Source organism: Chelmon rostratus, chromosome 19 (genome assembly GCF_017976325.1).
Source record: "Chelmon rostratus isolate fCheRos1 chromosome 19, fCheRos1.pri, whole genome shotgun sequence".
NCBI lineage: Eukaryota > Metazoa > Chordata > Actinopteri > Chaetodontiformes > Chaetodontidae > Chelmon > Chelmon rostratus.
In genome coordinates this window covers 21,106,146-21,133,971 of record NC_055676.1, presented here as the reverse complement: position 1 = coordinate 21,133,971, position 27,826 = coordinate 21,106,146, and the positions used below count along the sequence as shown (strand labels likewise).

At 40.9% G+C, this 27,826-nt stretch overlaps 1 protein-coding gene across 1 annotated transcript; it reads left to right on the top strand.

The window, feature by feature from the left end:
• xrcc4 (X-ray repair complementing defective repair in Chinese hamster cells 4) lies at positions 1-27,358 on the top strand. The gene is made up of 8 exons (XM_041960224.1): positions 1-112; positions 4,341-4,484; positions 5,886-6,076; positions 11,230-11,396; positions 12,590-12,721; positions 13,495-13,622; positions 17,091-17,214; positions 26,387-27,358. Exons 1-8 carry the CDS (start codon positions 37-39, stop codon positions 26,487-26,489), a joined length of 1,065 nt encoding a protein of 354 aa, XP_041816158.1. The 5' UTR covers positions 1-36; the 3' UTR covers positions 26,490-27,358.
• Positions 27,359-27,826: the final 468 nt, after the last annotated feature.

Here is a 27,826-nt window from a genome sequence, read left to right as displayed (position 1 = left end):
GCTTGGTGATGACGTAAGAGCTAACGTTCCCGGTAAATGTCTGAGTTGTTAAAACCAAAGACGAGATTTACTCCATGTAACAAACCGTCGGACGGACACGGTGAAGCTGTAGGTAAGAGAAACCTAGCGTTTCGTTGATGGGGGAGTAAACGAGTGTTTCTTCGCTGGTTTCATGGTTTCAAGTGTTGAAGCTTCTGTTTACAAACAAAGTCTCATACGGTTCACCGCTAGCATTAGCTAGCTAGCTAACTTCCTGCTATCATTCATACTATCAGTATGGAAGAGAGGGACACTCTTCGCTGGACTCTCGTGCGGAAAGAAAGTCACACCGTACCCCATTAAAACATCTGGAAGCTGAAATAAGGAATTCGTTTCAGCTAAATACAGTTTCCAAAAAATACCAGAAGGTTCTGTCTGTGGACACCAGTGTATTCAGATCATTTACTAAAATAAAGTATTAATACCACACAGTGAAAATACTCTGTACAAAAAGTCCAGCATAGAAAATGCTACTTAAGCAGAAGCATGTCAGTATAAATAGTAAAATGTACTTCAGGTACTCAAAGTAAAAGTACTCAGTGCAATAAAATGTCCCCTGTAACTGGTCTACTATTATGTATGATATAATTAGATAATTCTGACTCATGCATTCATGTAAAAACAGGATTTTCCTGTCAAACAGTCTCTGGTTGCAGCTTCTCTAGTGTGCAGATTTTTATTTTTCTCTGTTAGATATAACTCTGAATCCTTTTGCCTAAAAGATACCAGAAAAAAGTGAAATAAGTTTGCCATAGTTTCCTTAAAGCCAAAGTAATGTCATCATGTTGCTTGTTTTGTCTTCAGTCTAAAATTACTGAATTTACTTTAAGGCTAAGAATATCACCAGGTCCTTGTAAAAGACAAGCTGGACCTGGAGATTTTTTTTTTCTCTCCATCGACTGATCATTTAATCAACTAGTTGTTGCAGCTCTAGTTGTATATCATTGTAAACTGAATGTCTTTGAGTTGAGAACTTTTGGTTGGACAAAACAAATCACCTCACATTGAGCTCTGGCAAAATGTGATGGACATTTCTCACCACCTGACATTAGTGACTAATTGTGCAATCAATCCATCCAACTGGAAAAATGCATTTCAGTGTTCACTTATAACTGTTTGCAAATTGTGTTTATTTGCAGAATAGATGTTGAGACATTTCACTCTGAACCACAGATGTCAGAAGTCAGGGGATTCATTGTCTTGAGGCCATGAAAATTTTAGGCTGTTTTTGAAACGTTTCATTCTGCACCAAAGCGATGGACCCACAGACCAGCATTGCCATCTGTGGAGCCATGCTGCTAAAATGTTTAAAATACAGGAATTATCCAGTTAAATGATCACCATTTGTAGAACAGAAACTCCTACAGGTCGTTTAGGGTCGGTTCTGTTCCTGTCTGTGGTGCAGAGACAGTTGCGCATCCTGCTGCAAAAAACAGTGTCTTCAAGAAATGACACTTTCCAGTATCTCTTTCCAAATGAGAACTTCCTCCAACTGTGCATATATTTAGTGCTGAAGCAGGTGTTAAAAGGATGTTGTTAAAGATGAGGCTGCTGTTGTGCTTTGCTCAAACATGTGTCTGGCCGTGTTAGGATGTTAGCATACTGCTGTGGTTGATCATTAGTATCCAACTAACTGAGGCGTGAGTTTCTCTGCTCGACTGCTGAGCCTGTACTTAGACCTAATGAGAGGTTGTGTATTAGTGCATTACAGTGCTTACAGAGCTGTGATGACATGGTTGCATGAAGCTGGAGTAATCATTTTCACTTGAGGCATTACACGACCAAACAGCACTAAAGAAAACTAGTGTTTAACAATTACATAACCCTTATTCCAGCGTGACGTCTGGGCATATTTCACTGAACAGTTACTAAATGCCTAATCTGTTATCTATTCTTTGTATTAGAATTTTCTTTCAATGATCACATAACTAGCATCCACTTAATCCTGTAAATCAGGGGGGGAAATTAAAGGAAAAATGTGACAACTCCAGCTGCTGATAAAGATCAAGACAAATGGCTGAAAAGTAAAACAGTTCAATAAAATTAACTTTCAAGCTTGACACATTTATAATTGGGATGCCCCGATCAGATTTCTTTGCTTGCCGATCGTCTATGAGCCCTGTCGGCCGATACACGCCGGTACTGATTTTTTTTTTCTTTTTTGTTATAGCTGCTGGTATAATAGTGTCTTCAGTCAATTTGACTGCTTTGTAGTTTATGGGGATCCCCACCAGGTGGCAGCATAACCTTGGCTATAAATGCTGTACAGTACAGTGTGAAGTTAAGAACCTCAAAAAGTCAATGTTGTTTTCTTATTCTGTTAACATTTTTTTTTTAGTCCGTTCAGTCGACAGAGCTGTGCAAAAAAAGAGCAGTGCAACACGTAGCCTACAGGAAGTCTAGCAGGACAAATTACACAGTGTAATCTGTCTCCTGCTCCTCCCCGCTGTACACAGGCAGGCTGACTGGTTAGCATAAACATCAACACACTGTTGATGTTTAAGCTAACCAGTGAGTTTGGCAAAGTCAAAATCCAGATTCATGAGAAGACAGGACAGAGTTGCTAACATTAGCGCAAACTCTGATCCCATAGACGTTAATCAGTCAGGAATTACTAGTTAAGCTAACGTTGTGCAAACTTTTGACCTTGGAAATAATACTTGATTACTGTAGTTGAGTAGCTACTTAGCTTACTCCTTGCTAGTCAGTTGGCTAGGCATGCTAAAGTTAGCGGCCTGCTTTAGTGCAGACAATTGCACTTTTGCTGTTGTATTTTTGGTTTTGCAAATTGTAAAAAAAAAAACAAGCTCTTGGTATACAGATTATGTCTGTTACTACAATACAGACCAACTCACAGTTACAAAGCTATGGTTGGATAATTACTGTTGAGAGAAGGTCAGTTACCTGAATGTGATGCCAAATCAATTTGTCCAGTTGGAGTCTTTGGAAGGGTTTGATGATAATAACAATACATTTATTTATATATCACCTTTCAAGAACAGACATCACAAGTGCTTTACAACAGAAAAACAGAATAATGTTTAATAATGTAGGGCTTTCCCATATTGCTTACCATCTGCTCGCTGCTCTAAAACAGCTAACAACAAACAGGCCTTGTGTGTTTTCTCCTGTGGGGGCTTCTAGGTTTCTCCTGGCCAAGCCTTATGTGGTCTCTGATTTTCCCCTCGGACCTTAAATATGTATTCTATTCTCTCTATAAAACAATAGCTCGACCTCCTGTATTTGATGCTGCCCAGATAAATTCACAGCATGTCAGAGTAGCTGCTGTAAAACCAGACCCACAGTCAGGAGGGTTTTTTCTTCTGTTGGTGGCTGTTTTGCAGGATGGTTGGAGAAAGACCAGCTGTGGGAGACAAATCTCCATCTTGTCTAACACACCTCCAGCAATCAGGACTGTTAGTTTACACTGCTGGGCAGAAGGGTTTCAGCAAAGCAACTCCATTACACTAACACATCTTCATATACATGCATTTATATATACTAATGATAGTTTGTACACTGGGGATGGGACCCCTGAGGGTGCAGTATTCAAGGAGGTGGACAACGTTACTAGAGCTGCATGCTATCAATTTCTTGATTTTGTACTTTTTTGTGTGACCTTTTTACAATACATTTTACAACACGTCCCTGGTGGGTGGAGTTAAGCTGCAGCTGAAGTGTGTGTATGCAGAAAGACAGAAATATGTGGACACATTCTTCTTGTCTGATTCATAAAGCTGCACGTACCTCCGATTCTGTTTTGTAAATCTCTCACTGTGGAACTGGACTCTTTTCTACTTATATGTAGAAACACCTTTAAACATCTATTTGCATATCAAGAGTTATTTTCTCACAAATTATATAAGTGTAATATAAAATTTAAAGTAAAAAAATCAGGGAAGCAGGAAGTCTTAGTTTGTAACAGTGTTTTTTTTAGTATTGTTGCACTACATAGTGTTTTAGTACTGTTGCTTGAAAAATGCTGATTATTGAAGTACTTGCTTATTTTTTTTTTAATTGATCGAATCGATTCATTGACTAATTGTTACAGCTTTAATGATGTTGACCAGGTATGGGTTAAAGTAAAGCATAGAACAGTGTAATTAGCATCATATGCAGTGTGATGACTGACTGGTCGTTCTGTGTCGGCCACCTCAGTGTAACAACACTCAGAGGGAGTCACTGAACTGGGCAACTTTTAAATTACTGGACGTTACCTAAACGTTATCTCAGCGTCTCAGAAACCAGAGCAGCCCTCTGACTTGCTGTTGTTTTGTGTTGTGTATATTTGTTGTTTGCAGGGATGCACACGTCAGTGCGTGAAGTCCACATCTCGTCTGACCCTGACTCCTCCTACTTCCTGCGGGTGGTCCGGAAGGGGCGGAGCTTAGGGTCCGGCTTCCAGTTGCTGCTTACTGATGGACAGGATGCTTGGAGAGGAGACGGTAAAAACGTCACCCAGCATGAACTCACAACGTGTTGTCTCACTATTAACATGTCCGACCTGACAGATTTATGCTCACCTGACACCTCACCTGTTTGACCACACACACATGCCTCTCACCTGGGAACATTTTAGAACGTGCCATCGTTGACCTTTTCAGGTGCTTGGAGAAGTCAGAGGAAGATTCATTGTTTCCTCTCAGGTCAAGATCCAGGACGGTGCTGAAAACAGTGCTATAGATACTAAACTGTTATTCTGATCAGTAGGGACAGGTATTGTTAGGATTTTATCCATAACAGTGCGTATTAGTACTATTCAGTGGTGAAATATAACTAAGCACATTTACTCAAGTACTGTACTTAATTACAAATTTGAAGTTACTTTACGTTACTTTTCATTTCATGCCACTTTCTGCCTCTTCTCAACCACATTAATGTATTTTTTTTTTCCACTGAGTAGTTAATACTTTTACTGAAGTCCAGTATATGAATAGTTCCTCCAGTATCTACTGGATCTTTATGCTCTTACTTAATTGTATTTATTTATTTATTAAAGCTTTTATTTACATTTATTTACATTCCCTGATATATCTGTCATCATTTACACTTGCTACATTAGCAAGACACAATGAAACAAAGCATACAACAACATACATTCAGTGCACAACAACAAATAAACCTGCTCAGCCTCAATATCTTCAGATCTATCATATCTTTTATCCTTCATTAATTGAAACTGTACAACTGGGAGATTTTGACCCTTTATTGTCTCATCCCAGGTGTCATTACGTCCACCTGTCCCTACACAAAAGATTTCAAATAAAAAAAAGTTAATTTGCTCTTCTTCATCTTCTTTACTCAACAGTAGTCTTCATGCACAATGGCTCATTTTTTAATAATATACTGTCCCATATGATGTTGTATTACAATAATTGATGCATTAATGTGTTCATCACATAAATGTTGCAGCTGGTATAGGTGGAGAGATCATTTTAATGATTTTGAATACTGCTGAGTACCTTGTGAATTTTCCCCCGACAATCAATAAAGTTTTATGCATCACAATTTATTTGTTGATTGTATTTTGATCTCCAAAGAAACGGAAATTGACAGATATATATAGTTGAGGTAGAAGTATAAAGTTGACAAAAATGGAAGTACTCAAGTAAAGTACATCAAAATTGTACCTAAAAAGAGCAGTACTTGAGTAAAGTACTTAATTACTTTCCACCACTGGTGGCTGTGCCATCATGTGGCTTCTCATAGTTTCCAGCTTATTCCCACAAATTTGTCTTTTCTGTAACCTGTTTCTGTTTCTTATAGCAACACTTAACTCATAATTCTTATTATTTTTGTTGTTGTCGTCGTGGTGATTATTATTAAGTGTTATTATGACTTTGTAGTGAGTGAGGCAGCAGTGTGTGGTGAGGCAGAGGAGCTGGAGATGCAGGTGGAGAGGTACATCCAGGACCTCCAGCAGGCGCTGACCGGCACGGAAAGCTCCATCACTTACAGCTTCAGCCTAACGCCGTCTCCACCCAACCACAGCTCCACCGTCACGCTGGCGTACGAGAAGGTTCAGAAAGACATCTCTGTGAGTGACGCTGCCGTCATTAGTCGTCATGGTATCTGAGTGTGATACGCAGGTCACTGCTGGAGCTGATGGATGAACTCATGTGTTTCTCACCAGGTGTGAAGGACTGAGTGTGTTTATTTAAACTCTCCTCTCTCCCTGCAGACAAGTCAGGAGGTTAATTTCAGAAAGAGCTCGCGTGTTTTGACTTGGCAGCATTATCAGTAAAATGAAAGTTGATTATTGACATTAAAGCCGTTTTCAGAGTTGTTGATGTTTCACATGACGTCAGCGGTGCATTGTTAACGGCGTCACCTCTCCTTCATTACTCTCCCCCTCATGTTTAAAAGCTCCAGAGGAAAGTGCTGATCTCCTGACTGAAGCGAGGAAGTGATGAATTGAGTGTGAGACTTTACTGTTATTTCAGAAACTTGAGTGGTGGCTTACAGTGTTACCTCACCTGCAGTAAAAGTATTCGATCTAATACAATAACAACAAGAAGTAATCACAGGAGGACGGATACGTTCTGTAGTCTGCTTTAGGTCTGTGGACGTCGGCCTTTTAAAGCCTCTTTGTTGTATTTGATCTGATTTGATTTTCATGTGGTTCAAATCTTCCGCAGGTCACAAATCAAAGTCACCTTCACAGCTGATACTCACAGCAAACTGTTCACGGATCAGCACTTTTGGTCTCAATTGATTTATCATGTAATACATTTGTAATGCTTTATGTTAAGGTTGACATATTCACCGTTAAGTAGTTTCAAATTGATTACAGTAGGTTCATGTTGTCAGGTGACCTGATTAAACAGATAACTGCAACCAAAGAACAAACTAAAAACAAAATGTAACCATAATTTATCTGTAGTGGTGTAATGTAATGAAGTACATTTGCTCAAATTTGAGGCACTTGTGCTTTGAATCTTGTCTTCTCCGAGTCAAATATTGTGCTTTTTTACTTCACTACAATTGTCCGACAGCTTTAGTTACAAGTTACTATACAATGAAATTGATTAATCAATTAATCAATTGATAGAAAATCAATTATGATTCTATTAATTAAGTATTTTGATCGTCATTTTCTGCAAAAACATTTGATGTTTCAGCTTCTCGGATGTTTGATTTGCTGCTTTTCATCTGAATGATCTGAATGTATTTGTAATAATGTGGAGCTTTGGACTGTCATAGTCACCACATTTCTCACTATTTTCACAATGTTTCCAAACCAAACGATCAATCGAGTAATGGAGGAAATAATCAGCAGATTGATCCAGAATGAAAAGAATCATTAGTTGCAGTCTGATACAAAATAGTGGAAAATGAAGCTCAACCAGCTCCAACAGTAAAATCCTGCTTTGACATGAACGACTGAGTCACAGTAATCTAATGAGATCAGACAGAACAGTAGAACAGCCACAGGGACATTTTACTGCCCTCAATACTTATACTTGAATATGTGAAGTACATTTTAATGATTATACTCTTTATGATAAGTGAAGACTTTGCTCTACTGCTGGTGAGAACACAGATGGGAGGGAGATGAGCAGCAAGATGCTGCTTAGCAATTGACTGAATAATCCCTGTTCAGGGTTCAGCTGTGTGGACACACTCATTCATGATGTCGACACATAACCTTTGTTGCAATGGTAGTTCTGACAGAATGGAAATGTTGGTGCGTCTGTTGCAGCAGAGAGGAAATGAATCGATGCGTCTGTTTGTAAAAACAAGAGTTAGAAACAGTTGATTTACAGAAGTGTGCTCGATGTGCGGTTTGTGAGGCTTTCTCGTGCTCAACATAAAAATGAAAAACAGTCATTCATCTGTCCTATAGTTATGAGTCATAATGAAAGGCTTCAGTCTAATTCCTGGTCATTCCCCTCTAATCGCAGCTCCTGCTCAATGCTGCAAAACACCAAGAGAGCCCAGAAGTGAGACTCTCGCACATGTACAGGTGTTACCTGAGGTGGTTAGCATACCAAACCTGTGTGTTTGTGCTCATGCCTTTTGTCAGCACATTCTGCTGACTGCCAGTGGTGTTACAGACACAAACTGTACTGACTTCAATAGATTTAAAGCCATATTATCACAAAAGATACTGCATTGTGTAGTATAATCATAATCGGATGGTCAAAGTGACCAAATGAACCTGTTACTGTGCAAGTTTTCAACAAATACTTTCATTTGAATAGAACAGAATACAACTTAATTATCCACACAGTGTGCGATTGTCTTTAGTTAATCAAAAAACATAAAACCAGCACCAGACTACACAACCTATAGAATACATGAAAGTGTGAAACAGTTAATCGGTAAACAAGACTACAGAGCCTGCAGTCATGCCAGCAGCTCGGTGAGACTCTACTTAAGAACAGTGTCACTTTGAGCTAAATGCTAGCATCTGCTAACTAACTAACTTGCTTACATTGACAATGGTAACATGCTTATGTGTTGCATGTCTAATATTTACCATGTTAACCTTGTTAGCTTGGAGTATTAGTATGTTTGTTAATTGCCTCTCAACAAAAAGAAACCAAAAAAAACAGAGCATATGACAAATTAAAATGTTGACCTGATGATGGCGCTACATGAAAAGTCAGAGTAACATAAAATCACTACAGTTCATCCTGAGGGGAACATGAATGTCTGAACCACATTTGATAGCAATCCATCTAAGTTTTTGTTGAGATATCCATCCATAGAGCCATGTCCCTGCAGTCCACGGACCCTCTGATGGATGACAGCTTTACCTCCTGAGCTGCAGCTGCACCAGGGTCTGTTTTATTAAATTGTTTTAGATCTTTACATTACAGTGATAGCAGCATGAGAGCTATAGATAGTTTTGTCCTGTGTCCTCCTGTTTCTCTGGAGTTTGGACACCTGAGTTCAACTTGTCAAGCTCCTCGGGATTGTAGTTCAAACTTTGTACTCTGTGTGTTGAGAAAGATCCATTCTTTTACCATAAACATGCTGTTATATTAATGACTTTAACATTCAGCAGCTTTGTATCAGTGCCAACATCCACCCACTTTGGCAGTAAATTTAGAATAGGTGGGGTTGCACTCAGAGGTCTCTCCCCATATTAAAGTGTCCTGCAGTTAATAAATGTGAATCAGTGAGTCAGAAACAGCTTTTGAAACAGTAGCGTCTCTATGACGACATGACAAACCTTTGCCCACATCAACAGTGTTTCAGCCAACGTGGTCCAGCCAACCCAGTGGTGTCTCAGACCAGGCAACAACATCAAGCTCTGACGGGTAGCTTTACAGCTCAGATCCTTAATTTCAGTGGTCAGCTGACAACTGAAGTTCTTCTTTCTGGTAAAATTTCAACCATTAAGAGTTTAATGCTGCCTGAGTGTATACGATGAGGCAACAACTCCAAGTGTTTGCCAGCAGAGCTTAGAAGAGGTATTTCCACTGCGAGCTGTATTTTAGTCTCATGTTATTTACTTAACATTTCTAAGAGGTGGTGAAGTAATAGCTGGCAAATATTAGACACTTGTAAATAACCCGAGAGGAAGCACAGAGGATGAGGGTACGTGAGAGGGTGAGCGGAGGAAAGATGAGAGTAGTGAGACGTTAACAGTTGGTTTCCTTCATTGTGATGTGTTATCTGAGTGCACTGATAACATCTCAGTTGCGGACATAAGTAATGGCAGTGTCAGTCTGTCGCTCTGTTGTTCACTGCACCACTTTCAGATATCTTCACATCTACTTTTGTTTGGACATTCATGGTCCCCAGATGATGAATCCTACAGACGCTGGTGATCCTCTGACTTTTCTTCTCGCAGCACCTTGAGGTTCACAATCATAGCTTTTAGTGAAATATCTCAATAGCTGTTGGACGGATTGAAATGAAATGTGGTTCAGATGTTCATGATCCCCTCAGGATGAATTGTAATAACTTAGTTGATCCTCTTTTTTTTTTTTTGTCTAGCACCATCATCAGGTCAACATTTCAGTTTGTCAGACACTTTCTAACCAAATTCATTTAAAAACTAAAAGCGTTATTGTGCCAAAGTACAGGCGACATGAGTCTTATTTTAAAATACAAAACCAAAACCACACATCACCTTTGCGCATAAACACACCTACATAAGTCAGACAAACACACCCCGTTACTGAGAATAAAATATTAACCTTTAGATTGTTGAAATTAAACATTGTAAATAAATTACAGTGTATTAGCCCAAATTTATCCCTCTATGCATACTATCAAAAAACTGTAAGTTAAATATATTGTTTGATAATATTGCAGAAAGATTTTAAGTGATCATATTCTAACCAATTCCAGTCTGCAGTTTGATTTAAGTCTCTAAACGTTGTAGTTTACTGTAATGGAATTGCCTCTTTGTCTTTCTGTCAACAAACTGAAACAACAGGTTTATCTCTCTTCTTATCCAGTCTATACAAACACACACACACCTGCAGACACACAGCTGTGTCTCCCCACGTAAAGGTCAGTTACTTGGGGAGCCGGCGGTCACAGAGGACAGCGGTGATGGTCGCTGCTCTGCCTCTTATCGGTGTGTAAACATGGCAGCGTATCTTAGGGAAAACTTTGTTTCCCAGGGGACGACGGTCGTTCAGTGACCAGGTCTGACTTGTACACTTGTAGCCTCTAAAAGTTGCGTGAACTTTAAAACTGTGCGTATCAATATTTTTCACATTAACAAGGGATCAGATGACTAAGAGTAATGTGAAAGGAGTCACTCACATCTCTTTTTCTTTAACCTTGTTTCCTGCAGCATGAGGCAGCAGTTTGCACTGAAAAAACTCCAAATAAGAAAATGCTAATGTCGCACTATTCAAATAGGCAAGAAAAACAATCAGTGCAGCTTGAACAAAAAACGAGATATTAATTCAAAGGACTATAATCTTCGAAATTTCTCAGAGATCTCTTGTATTCATTTAATTTATGTAAATCATCATCAAGTCTGTCTCTGACGTAATCTGTCTGTCAGGGAAATGTAGTCACGTAACTGTGAACATGATTTTCCTAAATAGAAGTAAGATCCATTATTATTAGAATTACTGTTTTCAGACAAGCCTGCTGAAGAAAGACGTATCGTGTCTCTGCTAAGGGACTGAAAATGGACCAAAAAACTTTTTCATTGACAAAGTGCCAACAAGAAGCTGGTGACCTCTGATGTTTCATTGTTCTCTGACTTTTCAGTTCAGGCTGGGTTCTGTTTTGCTGAAGGCCGTCCCAGAGCCGGCGGAGGCAGTGAGACAGTTACTGATCCACAATCTGCAGACGGGAAGAAAACTGGAGCTCCACAACCAGAACCTGGAGGAGGAGAACCAAAGACTGAGACGAGAGCAGCAACGCATCACTGCAGCGTAAACACACACACACACACACACACACACACACACACACACACACACAGAGTCCCACTGCTCAAAACCAAATGATTTCCACATTGGGAAAGTGCAAAAGTTTCAGAATGAAAGTTGGGGGAAATTTGACAATTATGGTTTTCAAACCCAATCGTGGCTGAAGTCAGACTTTACTTTGCAGAGTATAAATACTTTTTCAGAGATACAAATCCAGTAGTGGAATGTAATGAAGTAGGTTTACCAAAACACTGTCAGCACTTGCTCTTTAAATTTTTACTTCCCTTACAGGCTCACAGTAGCCTCTAGTTACTGTCTTTCATACAAACCTTGTGATTGTGAAATCGGATTACTGCTTGAGATTAGTATACATAATAGTTAAAGTGGCCGTACATTGACAAAATCATTAAGAAGCTGCTGACAAATGCATGCATAATTGATAATCCAATTCTATATAGATATATTTTTGGGAATATATACACACACACTGTAATATGTGATTGAGAAAAGACTACGAACAGGCTACACTGCATAACGAGAAATTTTACTTTTCATACTTTACATACATTTTGCTGATAATGCTTTTGTACTTAAGTATTTTTATAGTGTGGTTTTGCTACTTTTACTTAAAAGAAGAAAAATGATTGAAATGAGGAAGTACATGTTCATAGAATGTGTCAATTTGACTTTCAGCACTTCACATGTTTGATTCTCGGTGCTTTGGACAAAGTTTGGTTAGTAGTGAAAAGAGGTGCATGAAGACGTGATGCCTTTGTGGGAATCGACACTATGACACAAAAAGGTTAAAAGTTTTAGTTCCCCTAAAATCAATCACAGGGTTTCAACTGAGTTATTACCCAAGTCATGCAACACTGTGTGGGGAGAGGCCGTCTTCCTGCAGCTGGACGTCACTTTGAGCCATGAACTGATGCCTCAGTGGTGTTAATGTGAGTTCACCACGCCCAGCGGAGTCAGACGGGCCTCTGTGACTCAGCAGTGGCCCAACATATGGCTCAACATATAGTTCACCATGATTCATTGTGTATTTAAATGTAAAGGTTAAAGCAGGTGTTGTTATAAATGTGTTTTTGTCAAAACATGTCAAGAAAATGTCTGATGATTTTGGTTGAAGATCGCTGAAGAAGAGAGTGTGACTTCCAGATCTCAAGACTTTCCTGTTTTCCTGTGTGTTTTAGTCTGAAGCGATATGCGGGTGGTAAAGAAACCCTGGAGGCAGAGCTGTACTCTCGGTTCGTCCTGGTCTTGAATGAGAAGAAAGCCAAGATCCGCAGTCTCCAAGAAACTGTGACACACCTACAGGAGACGAGGTACACGAGGACCACCTTTAGTCAGAGTCTTTATTATTCATGCTCAACTAAAATATGTTTTCATCCTGTTTGAACAAACATTAAAATCCTGACTTGGACCTAAAAACATTGAGATTTTAGGGTTTTTTTTGCCAAACTGTCCAGCTGTACCTTTAATTGCCATTTCAACTGCTTTCATTCCTTAAGTTGCTTTCAGACAGCGAGCGGTTGCTGCTTCCTGTCTGAAAGCACCTTTACTCCTCAGCAGACGGTTCATGTCCATCTTGTCCTCTTTAAATGCATGTTCAACTGCCTTTAGTCTTTACACATCAGCTGACACTTCAATTGCTTTAGTTTCACACCCTTGAGCTGACAGTGAAATGCCACTTGACTTTTCAGCTGCGTTTATCTCTTTCTGTTCAACCAACAGTTCAGCTGCTTCCAGCATTTTCACATCAACTGAAACTTGCCCTCATTGCAGTGATTAACCTTCAGCTGACACATCAGCTGCTTTTATCTGTTACAGTTCAACTTCTATCAGTGCTTAAATTTAAAATGGACACTTCAACTCCTTACATGCTTTAACTTCAGCTGTAACTAGTTCATTTCTCTCAAGCAAAGAATAACAACATTTAAAAAAGGCTTAACTTTACATTATTTCAAATAACTTGTTTTAACTGCATGTTTTAATAAATACATTTTAGTAAATTAGCTTCTGAAAATTAGTTGGTCATTGAATTGCTGAAGAGATGCCTCTTTCCTTCATGTGCCCCCTCTGGACTCTGTTCTGATAGACAGAAAAAGGAGGACTTGGTAAAATCAGACCAAAGTGCAGGTCAGGAGGGGGATGAGTATGGAGGAAGTACTGATGAAGAGCCCGAGGAAGTGCAGCCGACTCCAGCGTCCACCTTATTGTCTCGAGGTAAGTGACGCCTCCTGCACTCTGTTCTGTTCTGTCAGACTTCTTCACAGCGTCTGACCTCCATTAACCCCTTAAATGTTTTTACTAATTTGAGTTTTCCAGAACAAAAGCGCAATTTTCATGCAGTACAGCACCTCTGACGAGTCCGTCTCCTAAAGGGCTGCCAATCACTAACATCAGCTGCTCCACTGAATGCAAAATTCCAAGTACAAACTCGCCAGATTGCCGCACAGTTTCCAGGACTGTGTCACAATTCCTTATAAAGGGAACCAGGAAGATTAGCTGTCATGACTTTGTCATTTTAGTATGCCTCCATATTACCGTAAATTAACATAATAACACTTACGGAAAGAGTTCTCAGGCAGAAACTTTAATGGATCATCTACAGAAAGTAGTTAATTCTGGGGTCTGAAGGGGTGAGTCAACATGAAATCACATGAGGCAGAAAATTGCAGTTGCAGGTGCTGGAAAACACCTGGAGATGGCAAATATTAGACATGCTTGAAAGCTACCATGAGCAGAGCAGTGACATAACTTACTTCACAACACCTTTGTAATTAGTGCTACACAGTCATTAAAAAAAGCAGAATTTGGGCATTTTGTAAGATATTTTGACTTTGTGTAAAGTACGACCGTGAAGACGATATTTTCGGGAGCTGTTGTCATGTGAGCCGAGTGTGTTTGCAGCCTCTCAGAGACTTTCTGTGTTTTTCATGCCCAGAAACGAACCATGACATCACTGAGGAGTTATGTAATGCAGAGTCGTGGGCCTCCCTGAACTGACATCCCAAAACACCTTTAAATACATGCAGCTTGTAACGTTGACGTTACACTCCATCAACCTCTACACTCGTGCTCCCAGATGGTCTGGATATGATTAATGTGCCTGCAGCAGGAGGGTGAATGTATGGCGTGTAGGTGTGTGTTACACTAAGATGGATTTGGGCAGAACATAAGTTACCTATCATGGAACTGTGAGGGTTTTTTAGGGGAGTTTTTGCCCTCCTCTCAGCTGTTTACGTCCTTGATTTTTCCACTTTCTCACACATGTTGAATCGTCCAAAGTCAGGTTGGGTTTGTTTGATACGTCAAGGCTTGTTCAGTGATGTAGGTGTCCCTGTTCTCTGGGCCTTCCCCTCCATCTAATGAGGAAAATCTTGCAGGACTTGTGTCTCAAAGTCTGTTGTTGATGTGAAATTGTCCTTAAGCCCATTCTGGTGAAGTAAGTGTGTGTCTATAAAAGCCTTTAAATGGTCCCTCCCAGTAAAAAGTAATGAAAAATTAACTTCTGTGTTTCTTTGTGAGCTGACAGCAAAAAAAATGTTTTGTTTTATCTGCACTGATTTAATTAAATGTCCATTTACACCAAACAATCTGCATAGGTTTGTCTCCATTAAAGTGAATTATGAAAAACTAATAATTAGATTTAAAATCAAACTAAAACTAATGAATTAGAAATAACAAAAAATCACATGTCAGGTTATCTTTGTCGAACCAGATCAGACTGAGGTCAGTCTGTCTTTTGGGTGATGGATCCTCTTCCTCGCCTCCGTAGAGCTGCAGAGTCGATGATATTTCTCACCCCAAGCAACACATTTCACATTTAATCAGTGACGCAACCCAAACATATTTCACCAAGATATCAGACGTTAGAAATGTGGTCGACCAACAGTAGAGAAAACCCTAAAAAGGGATGAAGGGAAAGAAACACCTGACACCTGTTGACTCTGCTGCTTTGTGTTCTCTGGGGTCATCGAGTTTAACAGGCAGCTTTTACAGACTGCGTCAGAGTCAGTATATTCATACAAAACAGGGAGGACGATGTGGAAAACCAGTCACTGAATGGAACAGAGGGAAATATTTCAGCTGCGATGAATGTAAGAAAAAGATGAACATGTAATTTTGAGGATTTTTCTGTATTTTCCATCATCGCCCTTCAGCCGGTGGCTTCTGTCACAGTATTTCTCTGCTCTTTGATCGCTGGAATGTGCTGATTTGCGAGCGAAGCCATCTGCCTCCGTGTTGTTCCACGCACTCGTTCCAGGTATCGTCACGTTTAAGGATAGAGGGAGAGAGGAGAGGTGATGAAAGCAGGATCAGACAGCAGAGGAGGGGAGTCACGAGCAGATGTTGCTGCCATCTCTCAGGCTCAACCAGTGAAAGACCGACATGTAAAAAATAAACCATTCCACTCTTCAGAGCTGCTTTAAGTTACATAACTAACTGCGCATCCCAAGTGTTAGAGATAAAACACAACATGTGGCATTTTTAGAATCCTCTGCATACCTGGACGTGCATCATCCCATTTTAACCCTGGAAAATTACCACGTTTGTTCAACATTGGAGATCAGATTTTAAAACTGGTCAGCCTCAAAGGGAACATTACATTACATGCGACTCAGCGTATGTCAGCAGTTGTATAATGTCGTTGGAGACTCTGCTTTTTAAAGTTTGAGAAAATAACACTGATTATGCTGCTGAGATGTGAAATTTTATCGGGAAACCTGCGTTACAGACTTCAGGCCTGGAGTTTAAAATACATGGCTGTTTCCCAAACTGGAAGGTCTAATAAAAGACGCATTGTATAGTGGGCAGTGTAGTTATCTAGTATTTTGGAGCTGTACCCATTTAAGGTACTAAAACTCTGGATATTTCGGACTCTGCTGTGTCAGTTTTTACTTTTTGTTTTCAGTCATGCTGTCAGTGTGGCTGTAGGCATGGACGTGAGGGTCAGGCAGTCCACCACTTTGGTCCAGACTGAAATATATTCACAGATATTGGATGGATTGCCACAAACTGTCCTTCACACGTTCATGTTCCCCAGAGGATGAATTCTGCAGGTCAAAATGTCAATACAGCCAGTGCTTATAATGACATTAGCATCAGGCTGAGCTGTGCTTTGTTTTTAAGTGCTTATTTGCAAATGTCAGCATGCTAACACGCTGAACTAAGATATACCTGTTAAACATCAGCATGTTAGCATGTTGATGTTAGCATTTAGCTTAAAGCACAGCTGTACCTAAGTAAAGCCTCACAGAGCCTCTTCATCTCCTTCACTGTATTGATAGTACATAATAGTAATAATATAATAATAATACATTTACATTACATTTAGATTTTGGTTATAAATTAAACTACCAAAACACATAGTAATACGGCAGGAATGGCAAAAATATTATGTTAATAATGTAATAATATATGATAAAGCTCTGAATGCATCATGAGTACTTTTACTTTTGATTTTAATACTTCTATTTGAGAAAAAATATGTAATGTAGGACTTTTCTTGGCTGGAGCAGACAACATGAAGTCTTTTCACCCGTCTCTGTCCTCAGGAACAGACGGCAGTTGTGTGTTTTGTGACGTGAGCACATGAACTCAGTGAAGGTTAAACTGTATTTAAAATTTCTGTCTCACTTTGAGGACACTATTTTATGCAAAAACCTGACTGACTCACATCCTCCTCAGAGTCCTCCGCTGCGAGCCCATTGGACGACAGCCTGAAGGACATCACAGACGTGGCCCCTTGTCGCAAGCGGCGCTTTCGTCACGTCGAGGCCGCGGACCCTGCGCAGAGCTCCCACAGAAAGAGGTACGTGACTGCGCTGCGTTACAGCCAAAACACGTGTAATGTCATTTCCAGCTGTCACATTTAGCGACTGAAATGTCTGTCGTGGAGCAGTTTACTGGCTCTGTAGCTCGTAAACTGCTCATACAGTTATCCTCAGATTTGTTCATGTAGCCAGGGTGTGACCCCTCCAGCTAAGAATAGGACACAGAAACACACTTTATCTATTTAAATGGACTTTACTGTTGCAAGTTAAAAGACACCTCCCTTCTTTACTGTAGAGCAAAAATAAAAAAGACTGGAGCTGCTTCATGTTTATCATTTCTTTTCTCTGTCAATCTGTCTCAGTTGTCTCGCCTCCCTCTCCTCTCCTCTCCTCTCCTCTCCTCTCCTCTCCTCTCCTCTCCTCTCCTCTCCACTGAATGGGAAAATCAAACATCATAAAAGTTCCCTTTCAGGGATCTTCTTTATGTTGGGTAATTACAGCCAGTCTGCAGTGGCTGTTTTGGGACCAGAACATTCACATGGATGGAGGTTTCCCCCCAAGTCTTACGTGAAGTGTACACAAGCCTGAAGCTGAGCTCGCCCGTGTGGCAGCAGGTGGTTGTAAACCGCCAACTCACACAATCAGAGAATATGTGAAGGAATTTGAGGAGCAAAGTGCGACTTTCACCGAGGAAACAAACACAAAACACTGCTGGTTGAATCCAGCTTTCACTTCATCAATGAAAACTAATGAAAATAGATTAAAGGTAATTAATGTCAACAGAAACCATGATCACATGTGCTAAATTTTTCATCAGTGATTAAAAAGTAAAGATTAATGTGAAACTAATTGTTGTTAAAAGTCTTTGTGAACGACCTGCAGTCGTCTGTGGAATCACTCACTGATGAATAAAACTGATTCTCCAGCAGCCAAAAAACATGATGCGACCTGTTGCACTGATTAGCAGCATCTTACCTTTCTGGTCCTTTAAGATGACAGATGTCATCTTGTATGTGCAGATTAAGCTTCAAATTTCACTCTGAATTTGTGACTTCTGGTTAATTAAATGGAATCAGGCTGAATTTCTGTGCTGCAGAACTGATCCAATTATTGATGCTACAAAAATGCATTTCCTTCTTGTACTTGCAGTCCATAATATTGTGCTTTATAATGTAAAATTGGTCAAATATTTGGTCAAATACAGCCATGGAGTTTGCAGAAGCAGCAGTTATTGACCCAGATGATTAAAACCATTCTCACACCTAGGGCCTACAGGTAGTTCAAAGGTAAAATGTCCCAGTGGAGTGCTTCCTTGTTGCAGGGGAACATGCAGCGGATACAGGGCAAATTAAAATGTCCTAATGACCCCTGAGCTCTGATTGAAAACAGAAAGTGGATGCTGGACTGTCTGACACACTTAGCTTCATGTATGACACGTAATGCTGCAGAGCTCACTGAGCTCAGAGGAGAGAGGAGGATGCTGCGCCCGAGGACAGAAGTGTAGAAAAAGAGGAGCAGCAGCGTGACCTCGTTCCAGCGTCCGAGCAGCAGTTTCCGCTCCCGTCCCCCTTCTGTTACGTCCAGAGAGAGCGGCCAGCTGTGCACCTTTAGGGCGTCATCACATTTACAACATTCCTCTGACAGAGAATATCAAATTCAGCTCTCAGGAGTTTATTGGTGATAAAGAGCAGCGTCGTCCTGCAGGTTTATGATTCTGCTTCTGGTCTTTTCTATCGGACTGTCTGTTTTATCTCTTTAAGCACACAAACACATGCTGCCTTGGCTTTAGGCAGAGCAGCTGGTGATGAGCAGGCTGCTAGAGTTAGCCTCAGGAGAAAAGACCTTTTCCACTGTGGACTTTATGTGAATACACAGCTCCACTAATGAGTGTGTGGAAAACATCAGGAGGCTTGAGTTTGCTGGTGTTAGAATCAGACTGTTGAGAAGAACATTAACGGATTGCTTCACCAAATTACACAAAAGCCCTAAATAATGAGACTGAACTGGCATTTCAACCTGGTTGTGTTCATGTCAGTTGATTTCTCTGTGGGATCAGTGGGTTCATTCTGTTTTGTCCTAACCAATACCAGTTAGCAACACATACGATATAAGATAACCACTTGTAAGTACATTTACTCAAGCACTGCATTTAAGTACAATTTTGAAGTTCTTGTACTTTGGGTTTTTCAATTTTAAATATTGTCATAATAATAATGCAATAATATTATCTAACAGCTTTAGTTTGCAGATTTATTACAAAAATGAATCAACTGATCGAAGTTCTGATCTGAGTTCTTGCTCTGTAGATGACATTGTAAACAAAGTTTGCACTGCTGGCAGTAAAATGCTAAATTGCTAGTGGTAGTGCTAATTTGGCTAGCCCCATTGGTCACATGATCTGCGCCTTGAAGGTTGTAGTGGTCCCTCGTGGGTCTCCCCTGTGGTGCTGTGGAGCAGTTGATGTTCTCTGTGATGATGGAAGAAATATGTTGATTTTTTGGTGGCCGTTGCTCTGTTGTTGTTTTTCACAGATGTGGCTAACCAGCTAGCTGCTAGCTGGATCGCTGTGTAGGAATGTGATGTCTCCATTCTGAATCCTGCCTGCAAAGTTCTGCAGCCGTCAATGAGCACAACTCATTTGAATTGCTGAACAAATGTGGCTCAGTTTTCTGGATCCTGCCAGGACAAATCTCACAGATTGAAATCTTAAAACCTACATGTCACCAGAGTTAAGTGAGAAAATGAACCAACCCTTTAATTTGTTGGATTTTGGTGAATGCCATTATTCTCAGGTCTGAACACAGTGCAGCGGGGGGATTTCTAAGGGAGGTCTGAGACATGAACTGGGCAGCCAAAGTCAGCCACTGGTCTCAAAGAAACAATTATGCAACTTCTTTTCTCCCCTTCTCTTTCTTTTCCTCACACTCCTCTCTGCTGTGTCTGTAGTCTCTGTATCGACACTGAAAGTCAGACCATCACACAGCTCTGAGCCCCCGTTGCTGCACATCCAAAACCTCACAATACTGCTGCTCTTGTTCCCCTGTCGTCCATGTGCCAGTTTCTCTTTGGATGAAGCCATTTAGAAAATATTCCAAAGACATGTCTCAATATTCAGAGGCTGAATATACTGTGTCCAAGCTTCTCTGAGTGCCAGCCACTGTAAACTGTGCACCATGCAGATGGCTGTAAGTGGTGCCATCCATCCCCAGCTGCTGTCGCTAGTTGGTAGTGCTGCCCATTACCGAGGCTTATTGCCATCTTTTACTGCTCCAACAAGAAGCATCAGTGGGCCGATGAGCAGCTGTGGCTGGCTGGATGTTTGATCGCTGCAGTGGCTCGCTGCTTAAGCGGCCCCCCTCTGAGCTGGCAAACGCCGGCTGCAGCAGAGAGGCCTTTGTCTGAGAGGTGGCTGTTAGCGTGGGGGGTTCAGAGCTGCTGGCAGTCCTACACCCGCTTATTGTTTTTTCCATTTCCATCACTGCTTAACCCATCCACCTCCTCTGCTACCTCCATGTTTTTCTGCATGCAGGTCATCCACAGAGAGGATAAAGAGGAGGAGGAGCAGGAAATGAAGGGAGTGAAAGAGAATTAAATGAAGGCCACATGAACAGACGAGGAGGATGACTACTTAAAGGAATTGTTCAACATTTTGAGAAATTATTTAGTTTTTTTGAGAGCGACACAAAACGATTGATCAGGGGCATGTGACGTATGGTGCTGGAGTCAGGTTGTGGTTAGCATAGCTTAGCATATAGACTGGAAGCAGGGGGAAACAGCTAGCATGTCTCTGTCCAGAGGTCCTGGCAAGGTGCACCTTGTTAGTTTAATCTGTCCACAAACAGCAACAGTTTTTGGTTTCAGGAGGAGTCGCAGGCTGGAGCTATTTCTTGTTGAGCAACAGTTGGTGCTCTGGCAGTGTGCAGCTTTGTCACGTCATCACAGCGAGGTTGCCAGGTTTGATGTCATCATACCTGTACAGAGACCAAAACTACAACCTGGGCTCACTGACCAAACTAGGAAAGCTATAACGTTGCAAAACTGGGAGCAGCTGCTGGATCCTCAAGTGTTTTTGCCCACTCTGTATTTCCATCAGACTTTTCTTTAAATCCTCTTCTGCTGAACATTGAAACACAGGGCAGGAAAAACTACTATAATGTTTATGTTCTGGCCACCAGATCTTAAAGTGGATACATTTGAAGTTTTCAGTTTTCTGAACAGCCTCCACCCACTGTTAGCTGTGCACATAACACAATTTAAAGATCTGTGATTGGACTTTTCTTGTCGAAATGCATCTTGGGAGTTGTGGTTAACACCTCTCTTGACATTTTTATGTCATACCTTTGACTTTTCTTCAAAGAACCTGTTCTGTTTCCCCCTGTTTCTAGTCTTTGTACTAAGCTAAGTTAACCATGTCTTGACTCCAGCTCAATAGACATGAGGTTGATATCAATATCCATGTTATTTCCCAAGATGTTGAACTGTCCCTTTAACACAAAGTCTTTTTGTTCCTCTGGGTTGAACACGTCCTGAGAAAATGAGTTTTGAGTTCTGTCAACCAGCTGCTTCTCCTGAGCTGCAGAGCTTCGTTTTTGACTCACCGTACTTTCTGTTAGCATGTCCTTGAGATGTAAGTGTTTGTGTACTCAAAGGACTGTTTTCCCATGAAAAGACACTTAAGTGAAACACACTTGCAAGCTCTCTTCCTCCTTCACACACTGGCTGGTTCTGTAAACTATCAAACATCGCTTCTAGCCATCACAGATAATCACTGCAAGACGTGGGACTGGTAGAGCCTTGTTGTGTTTTATACTGAGAGGATTTATAGTTTGTTGTTTGACCTTCGTCCTTCTGACATGATCCTAACTCTCATGTAAAAGGTTTGTATAACATGAATGTTCCTGTTTATGGCCGCGTTGCTGTCAGAGGAAAGAATTCGTTAAGGCAGTATTTCCCAACCTAAAGGTCACAAAATAAACGTAAGAGGCAAATCATGTATTTTATGATGTTAGTCTTTTTTATCATGAAATCCTGAAGGGTTTTACCTCTTCAGGACTCTTAAATTACCATAATGAAACACTCAGAAGAAAGAACATCACTCTACAAACAGGCGTCGCTTTGCTTTGAAGGCTCACAGGGCAGATACGTCAGGAACCACTGCATTAAAGTGTCAGTTCACCCAAATTACAAAAAGCAGAACAAACAAACAAAATCAATACGCTTCAGTACACACACACACACACGTATATTATCTAATTCAATGCAATACTCCGTCTTTATGAAGCTCATATGATCAGTTTTTGTAAAAACTTTCCGAGGTCATTCCAAGCTGTGAATTCATCTATAATGTTAGTTACTGAGGTCATAGTTAGTGATGTTGTTGTACCTAAATCGTTATAATGACATGTGTCTCTAAAATATACCCAGTAGAAAGACCTCTCAGTACGGTGCAGTCCAGTTCAACACTGCAAACTGCAACCTCGTAACAAACATACAGTTAAATTAATGGCTCTGTGTCAAAACTGAACAGGATTATCTTTGTGGAGGTAGAGTTTATGAGCTGTTGTGTTGATTGCATTAGATTGTACAGGTTTACTTAATAAACCCGGGGTATCTATCCACGCAGATGGTGTTCGCTATTATTGTCCCAGTTTTGAGACGTCTGTGTCTGAGGTGATACTCAGTAAAGAAATACTGAAGTAAATGAATACAATTAAGTTTTAAAAGTGCGCTGAAATAATTCAAAAGCAAGAAACTGTTGCTGCTGCCGGATCATCCACAGGACTCGCTGTGAACAGTTTTCAGTGGAACCACTTTCCTCCAGAGGAATCGTTTCTGCAGTGACGACACTGCCAGCTGGAAACATGCTAGCACTGTTCAGTCACAGCGGCTCTTACTGAGCTCTCTATGCTAGTGTGCTAAGTGTCATTTAAGTTTGTGAGGTCTGCAGCTAAGAGCACAAGAAGTTCATACAGTTTATTTGAGTGATGTATTTGTTCCACGACAGAGGAGCTTCAATAAAACTACATGTGGACACAGCTAACAAGCTACAATAGCGTCCTGCATTTTGGACTCTCTGTTCCCTCAGAGGTCAGCTCAGTCAAGGCAGCTTTTTATTGGTCGAAACCTCAAACAGCCTATCAGTGATTGCACCGACATTAGCTGTAGCTAGCTAGCAACGTGCGAACGAAGCCGTGTTACTTTCATGTTTGTGTGTCTGCTCAACATTTGGCTGATGTCAGAACTCACCGGGAGCTCCAGTCTTCTCTTAATTTCTCCCAGTTTATTCCTTTTTCTCCATCTCTCTACTTTCATGAAGTGAGGTCATACAGCCTCAGGTAAGCACACAGTTTCCATCTTTGCCTAATTTGTGCAACCTCAACGAATTTGCGTCCCTTTGTGTCTTTGCAGTGACTTTACATGGAATCACACTACGGCTAAATTAGCACTGTGTTCGGAGTGAACACACCAGAACAGGAACACTGTACCTGAAGAACCAGTGAAACTAAATTCCATTCAGCTCTGTTTTACTGAGGTGGAGCAGAACTTTCAGGATTATCGACAAACCTGGGCAACACTACCTGCACTTACATTCCACCAGAGTTAAATGAAAACACGCTTCTTTTTTTTCCTGCTGTTGTAATTTGGTGCACTGAACCTCAAAGTCGCTCAGCTTTGAGTATAATTTCTATAATTTAGGCCAAACTAAAGTGAACCTCTGTTTAGTTTCTTAAGCTACAAACTAGCACATAATTGTGTGCATGCTGCAGCTCTGGTGTGTCACTGGACCAGCTCTGTGTGGGGGCTCTGTGAGTCCAATGCCTGAGCTTAACCTCACCTCTCAGGGTTGAAACCGCTCTCGTCACGTCCCCCTCCGCCATGTGTTCAAGTCTCCGGTGGTCCTGCATGGCAGCGTGGAAGAGCTCTCCCTCTCCATTGAACACGGCTCTTGTTTCTCCTTAACTAGTTCCAGCAGTGTAGGGTTTGTCATACAGTTGGTAATGATTTAAACAAGCTCAGGGCCTCCGCTCTCTTCTCTTTTCTCACACCGGCCTTTTCTTCTCGTTCCCATTCAGCTAATCGTCGTTACAGAGAAGAAAGTTGCAATCTTGTGTTCCCGTCTCCAGGATGTCTTTAAGTTCTTCAAAAAGCATCTCCTGACGTAAAGCTCACGATGCATCTCGGGGCCGTTGGTGGTCCTCAGGTCACCTACATCCGTCAGATGTGCAGTTAGGCTCGAGGTGATGGTGCTCCACGTTGGATGGTTTACAGCACGAAAAGTTACCCGTCTCAAGAGAGGTTATATTTATTAAAGTTATGCAACCTGCTAATTTTTCAGCTGTACCAGATCTGCTTTTGTCTCTGAGCCTAACACAGAAACTACAAGACAAACATGTCAAATGTCCTGATTGGTTCAGGCACCTAATGTGTTCTTTAGCAAATCAAATCTTTTGCCATTAAAGTTATCTGTAGTTACCTACGTCTGTTTTTTGTAGCTAATTTCTGTGTGTTGTAGCAGTAACTCTGTGTTTTTGACAAATTAAAACAGTGCTGATGCTTAAACCTTCCTTTTGGCTGCTGCATTAATAAGCTGTGAAGAGAACCGTGGCATATTATCACCTTATAAAGTTGACAGACTGAACTAGTTAGCAAACAGTTTTCTGTTTATACATCCAGCAGACAGCAACATGATCATTGATCTAGACTCACGTTTGTGTCACCTGATGAGTGTAATGGATTGTAGTGAAATTAACTACAAGAACTGTCGGGGAAAAAAACCCGACATAGTGTTTTGGTGAGGTGTTGTTCCACCAGGAGCCTCCAGAACAGCTTCAGTTCTCCTTGCTGTAGGTTATCTAAGTTTAAGGAACTCTGCTGGTGGTGTTCCCACCAAAAGCATCTATAAAATCATGAGAACCACCGAAAGGACCTCTAAAACCTCCCTAATGATTGCTAGAACCACGTTAAGGAACCATAGAATCTCATAAGAGTCCTCTAAAACAATATAAATGGTTTTTAGCTTGTCTCTAACTGTGTCTGTCTGCTGTTTGCAGCTGAGCAGGTCATGAACTGTGGCTCGTCAGCTTTTTCTCTGCAGCCGCCTGCTGCCAACAAGGTTGAGGATCGAACCATTCAGAGATGTTTAGGTCGTAAAGCCACATTAATGAGTGAAGAGATGGTAAAATGCTCTGCAGAGCTGAGGAGAACTGCAGAGTTGGTGATAATTCGCCAGCATTTCTTTTTTACATGCATGTATTTTGAACCATTAATACAAAAAAAACAGCTTTGTTTTGTTTGCTTAAATGCAGACAAGCAGCAGATGCTAAGCTACACAATGTGAGGTGTAGCAGCGGTGTACTTACTGGTTTCTGGAGGACATGAGGTGATTGAAGCTCAAATTATGCGTCTGCAAAGACGCAGGTTGCAGAGACTCACAAAGGTACTGAGGCACACGCCTCCAAAATGTTAAAAACTCGTCATGGAAACCTTCGTGTAAAGCAAGCTGATGTTTCTGTAAAATTGCGATTTATCACTTTTGCACGCATTTGTACGTCAAACAAACTGGATATAACGTAAATTTGACTGGAGCTTCATGTTTAACATACAGATGATGGAGTGGTTTCAATCTTCTCATTTAAATCTTGGCAATAAAGAAAATGTGTATTACCCAAAATCTTGCTTTAAGACTGAAAACGAGCCCTTTAAAGCAGCCGCCCCTGACCATGAACTGAACTGTAGACCAGTTGGCCTACATTTATTTCCTTCTTGATTTCTCAGCCTTGATCTTGTCTTGACCTCTTTTCTCTGCTACCCACTGTGCATCCTTGATCCTTCCTTCATTCTCTCTACGTCTGATATTTCTTTCCTGACACCTAAACATCACATGGTGTTACATTCAAGTGAAGGCAGAATATATGAGCGTCTGTAGAGCTGAGACAGGAGGAGAAAATGAGCTTCTACGTGGTAAAACACACAGGTAGCCAAGTCCAGCATTTGATGTAGACCACTTAAGGTGGGGGAGCTGCTGCAATTAGACACACACACATATCTACCTATCTACATGTGTTTCTAGTCTTGTTCCTTATGGGCCACATGATACACTTCCCCTCTCAACAGGAAAACCCTCCTGTAAACCAGCTTCATTAGCCCACTGACCTGCTCTCTCTCTTTCCTGTGTGTGTGTGTGTGTGTGTGTGTGTGTGTGTTGCACAGGACCGACCCCCCTGCTGGATCCAGTAAGCAGCAGCCTTCCCAGCGCTCTACAGATGCTGCAGCAGCGAGTTCAGCAGCTGAGGACCTGTTTGATGACTTTTGACCCTTCACCTCCAGACTGGTTGAACATCAAAATGATTACAACACTAATTTTTATTGATATTGATCATATTTTTATACTGAATGTATGTATTATGAGTCATGGATTGCAGTTAAGTTATTTATCAGAACTGTTCCTGTAGCAGACAGATGGGTGACAAATGATGCGAAAACCAAACATCAAGTGTCTTCTTGAGTCGAGCCTTCAGATCAGCTCAGTTCTCCTTGATGTAGGTTCTCTAAGTCTATGGAACTCTGGTGGAGGGATCAAAATCATTGGTGGTGTTCCCATAGGTGTTCAACCACCAAAAGGATCCTTAAAATCATGAGAACCACTGAAAGGTACTCCAAAACCTCTGTGAGGATTGCTAGAACCCCTTCAAACACCCTAAATGATTGTTAGAAGCACTGTAAGGAACCCTGGATCTTACTAAATGATCTTTAAAGATCCGAAATGATTGCAGCAACCACCTAAACGAACCCCAGAACCTCCTGGATGATTTCTGCAACCACTTGAAGATCCTAAATGATCACTGCAATCAGCTAACGGAACCCCTGAACTGCCGAAATGATCGTTAGAAGCAACTAAAGCTTCATAAATGACTGCAAGAACCATTTAAAGGAACCCCAGAACCTCCTGTGACCTGGTGGCTGTGAAGGCCACAGTGAGTCGTGATGTTCTGTATGAAAGAATCTGCTCTCATCTCTCCAGGTGTCTCCTTTCATTCGTCACCTGTCTGTAGGCCTGCACAGTAAGAATGAATTTTAAACACTGGGAAGAATTAACGTGCTTCATGAATTGTGATTTTTAAATATTTTACCAACGTGTCATTTTAATATTTGTACCAATAAACAGTGCGTTGTTATTTGTCATATCAGTTATTAATGTGGTTTTTTTAATCTTTAAAGAGAAATGGCACCAATTTCACATGATGACATGATCAAAATCATTAGCCTGATAAGTTCTACTATGAAAATGACTCTGAACTCTGTACCTTTAGTTATTATCATTGTTACAGATGTTCATGTTTACACATGTTGAATGGAGCAGAACCTCTTTGAAATGAGGAGGGAGCTTCCTGGATGCTGTTTGACCACCAGGCTCACTTGAACTGATGCACACCAGGTTCATTATGGATTCTATTAGTTTTTGTTTGATTGGGGTCCATAATTCTGGACCTGTAGAGACTTCTATTTAAAGGCGGGGAGGATCTAATAAAAGAAGATACCAATATACGTCAAAACTCTTGAGTTGCATTATGGGAAATGTAGGCACCAGATTGTGATGATGCTTTCTTTATTTCCTTCACTTATCCCCTTATTTCTCTTTAGTCTCTCTCC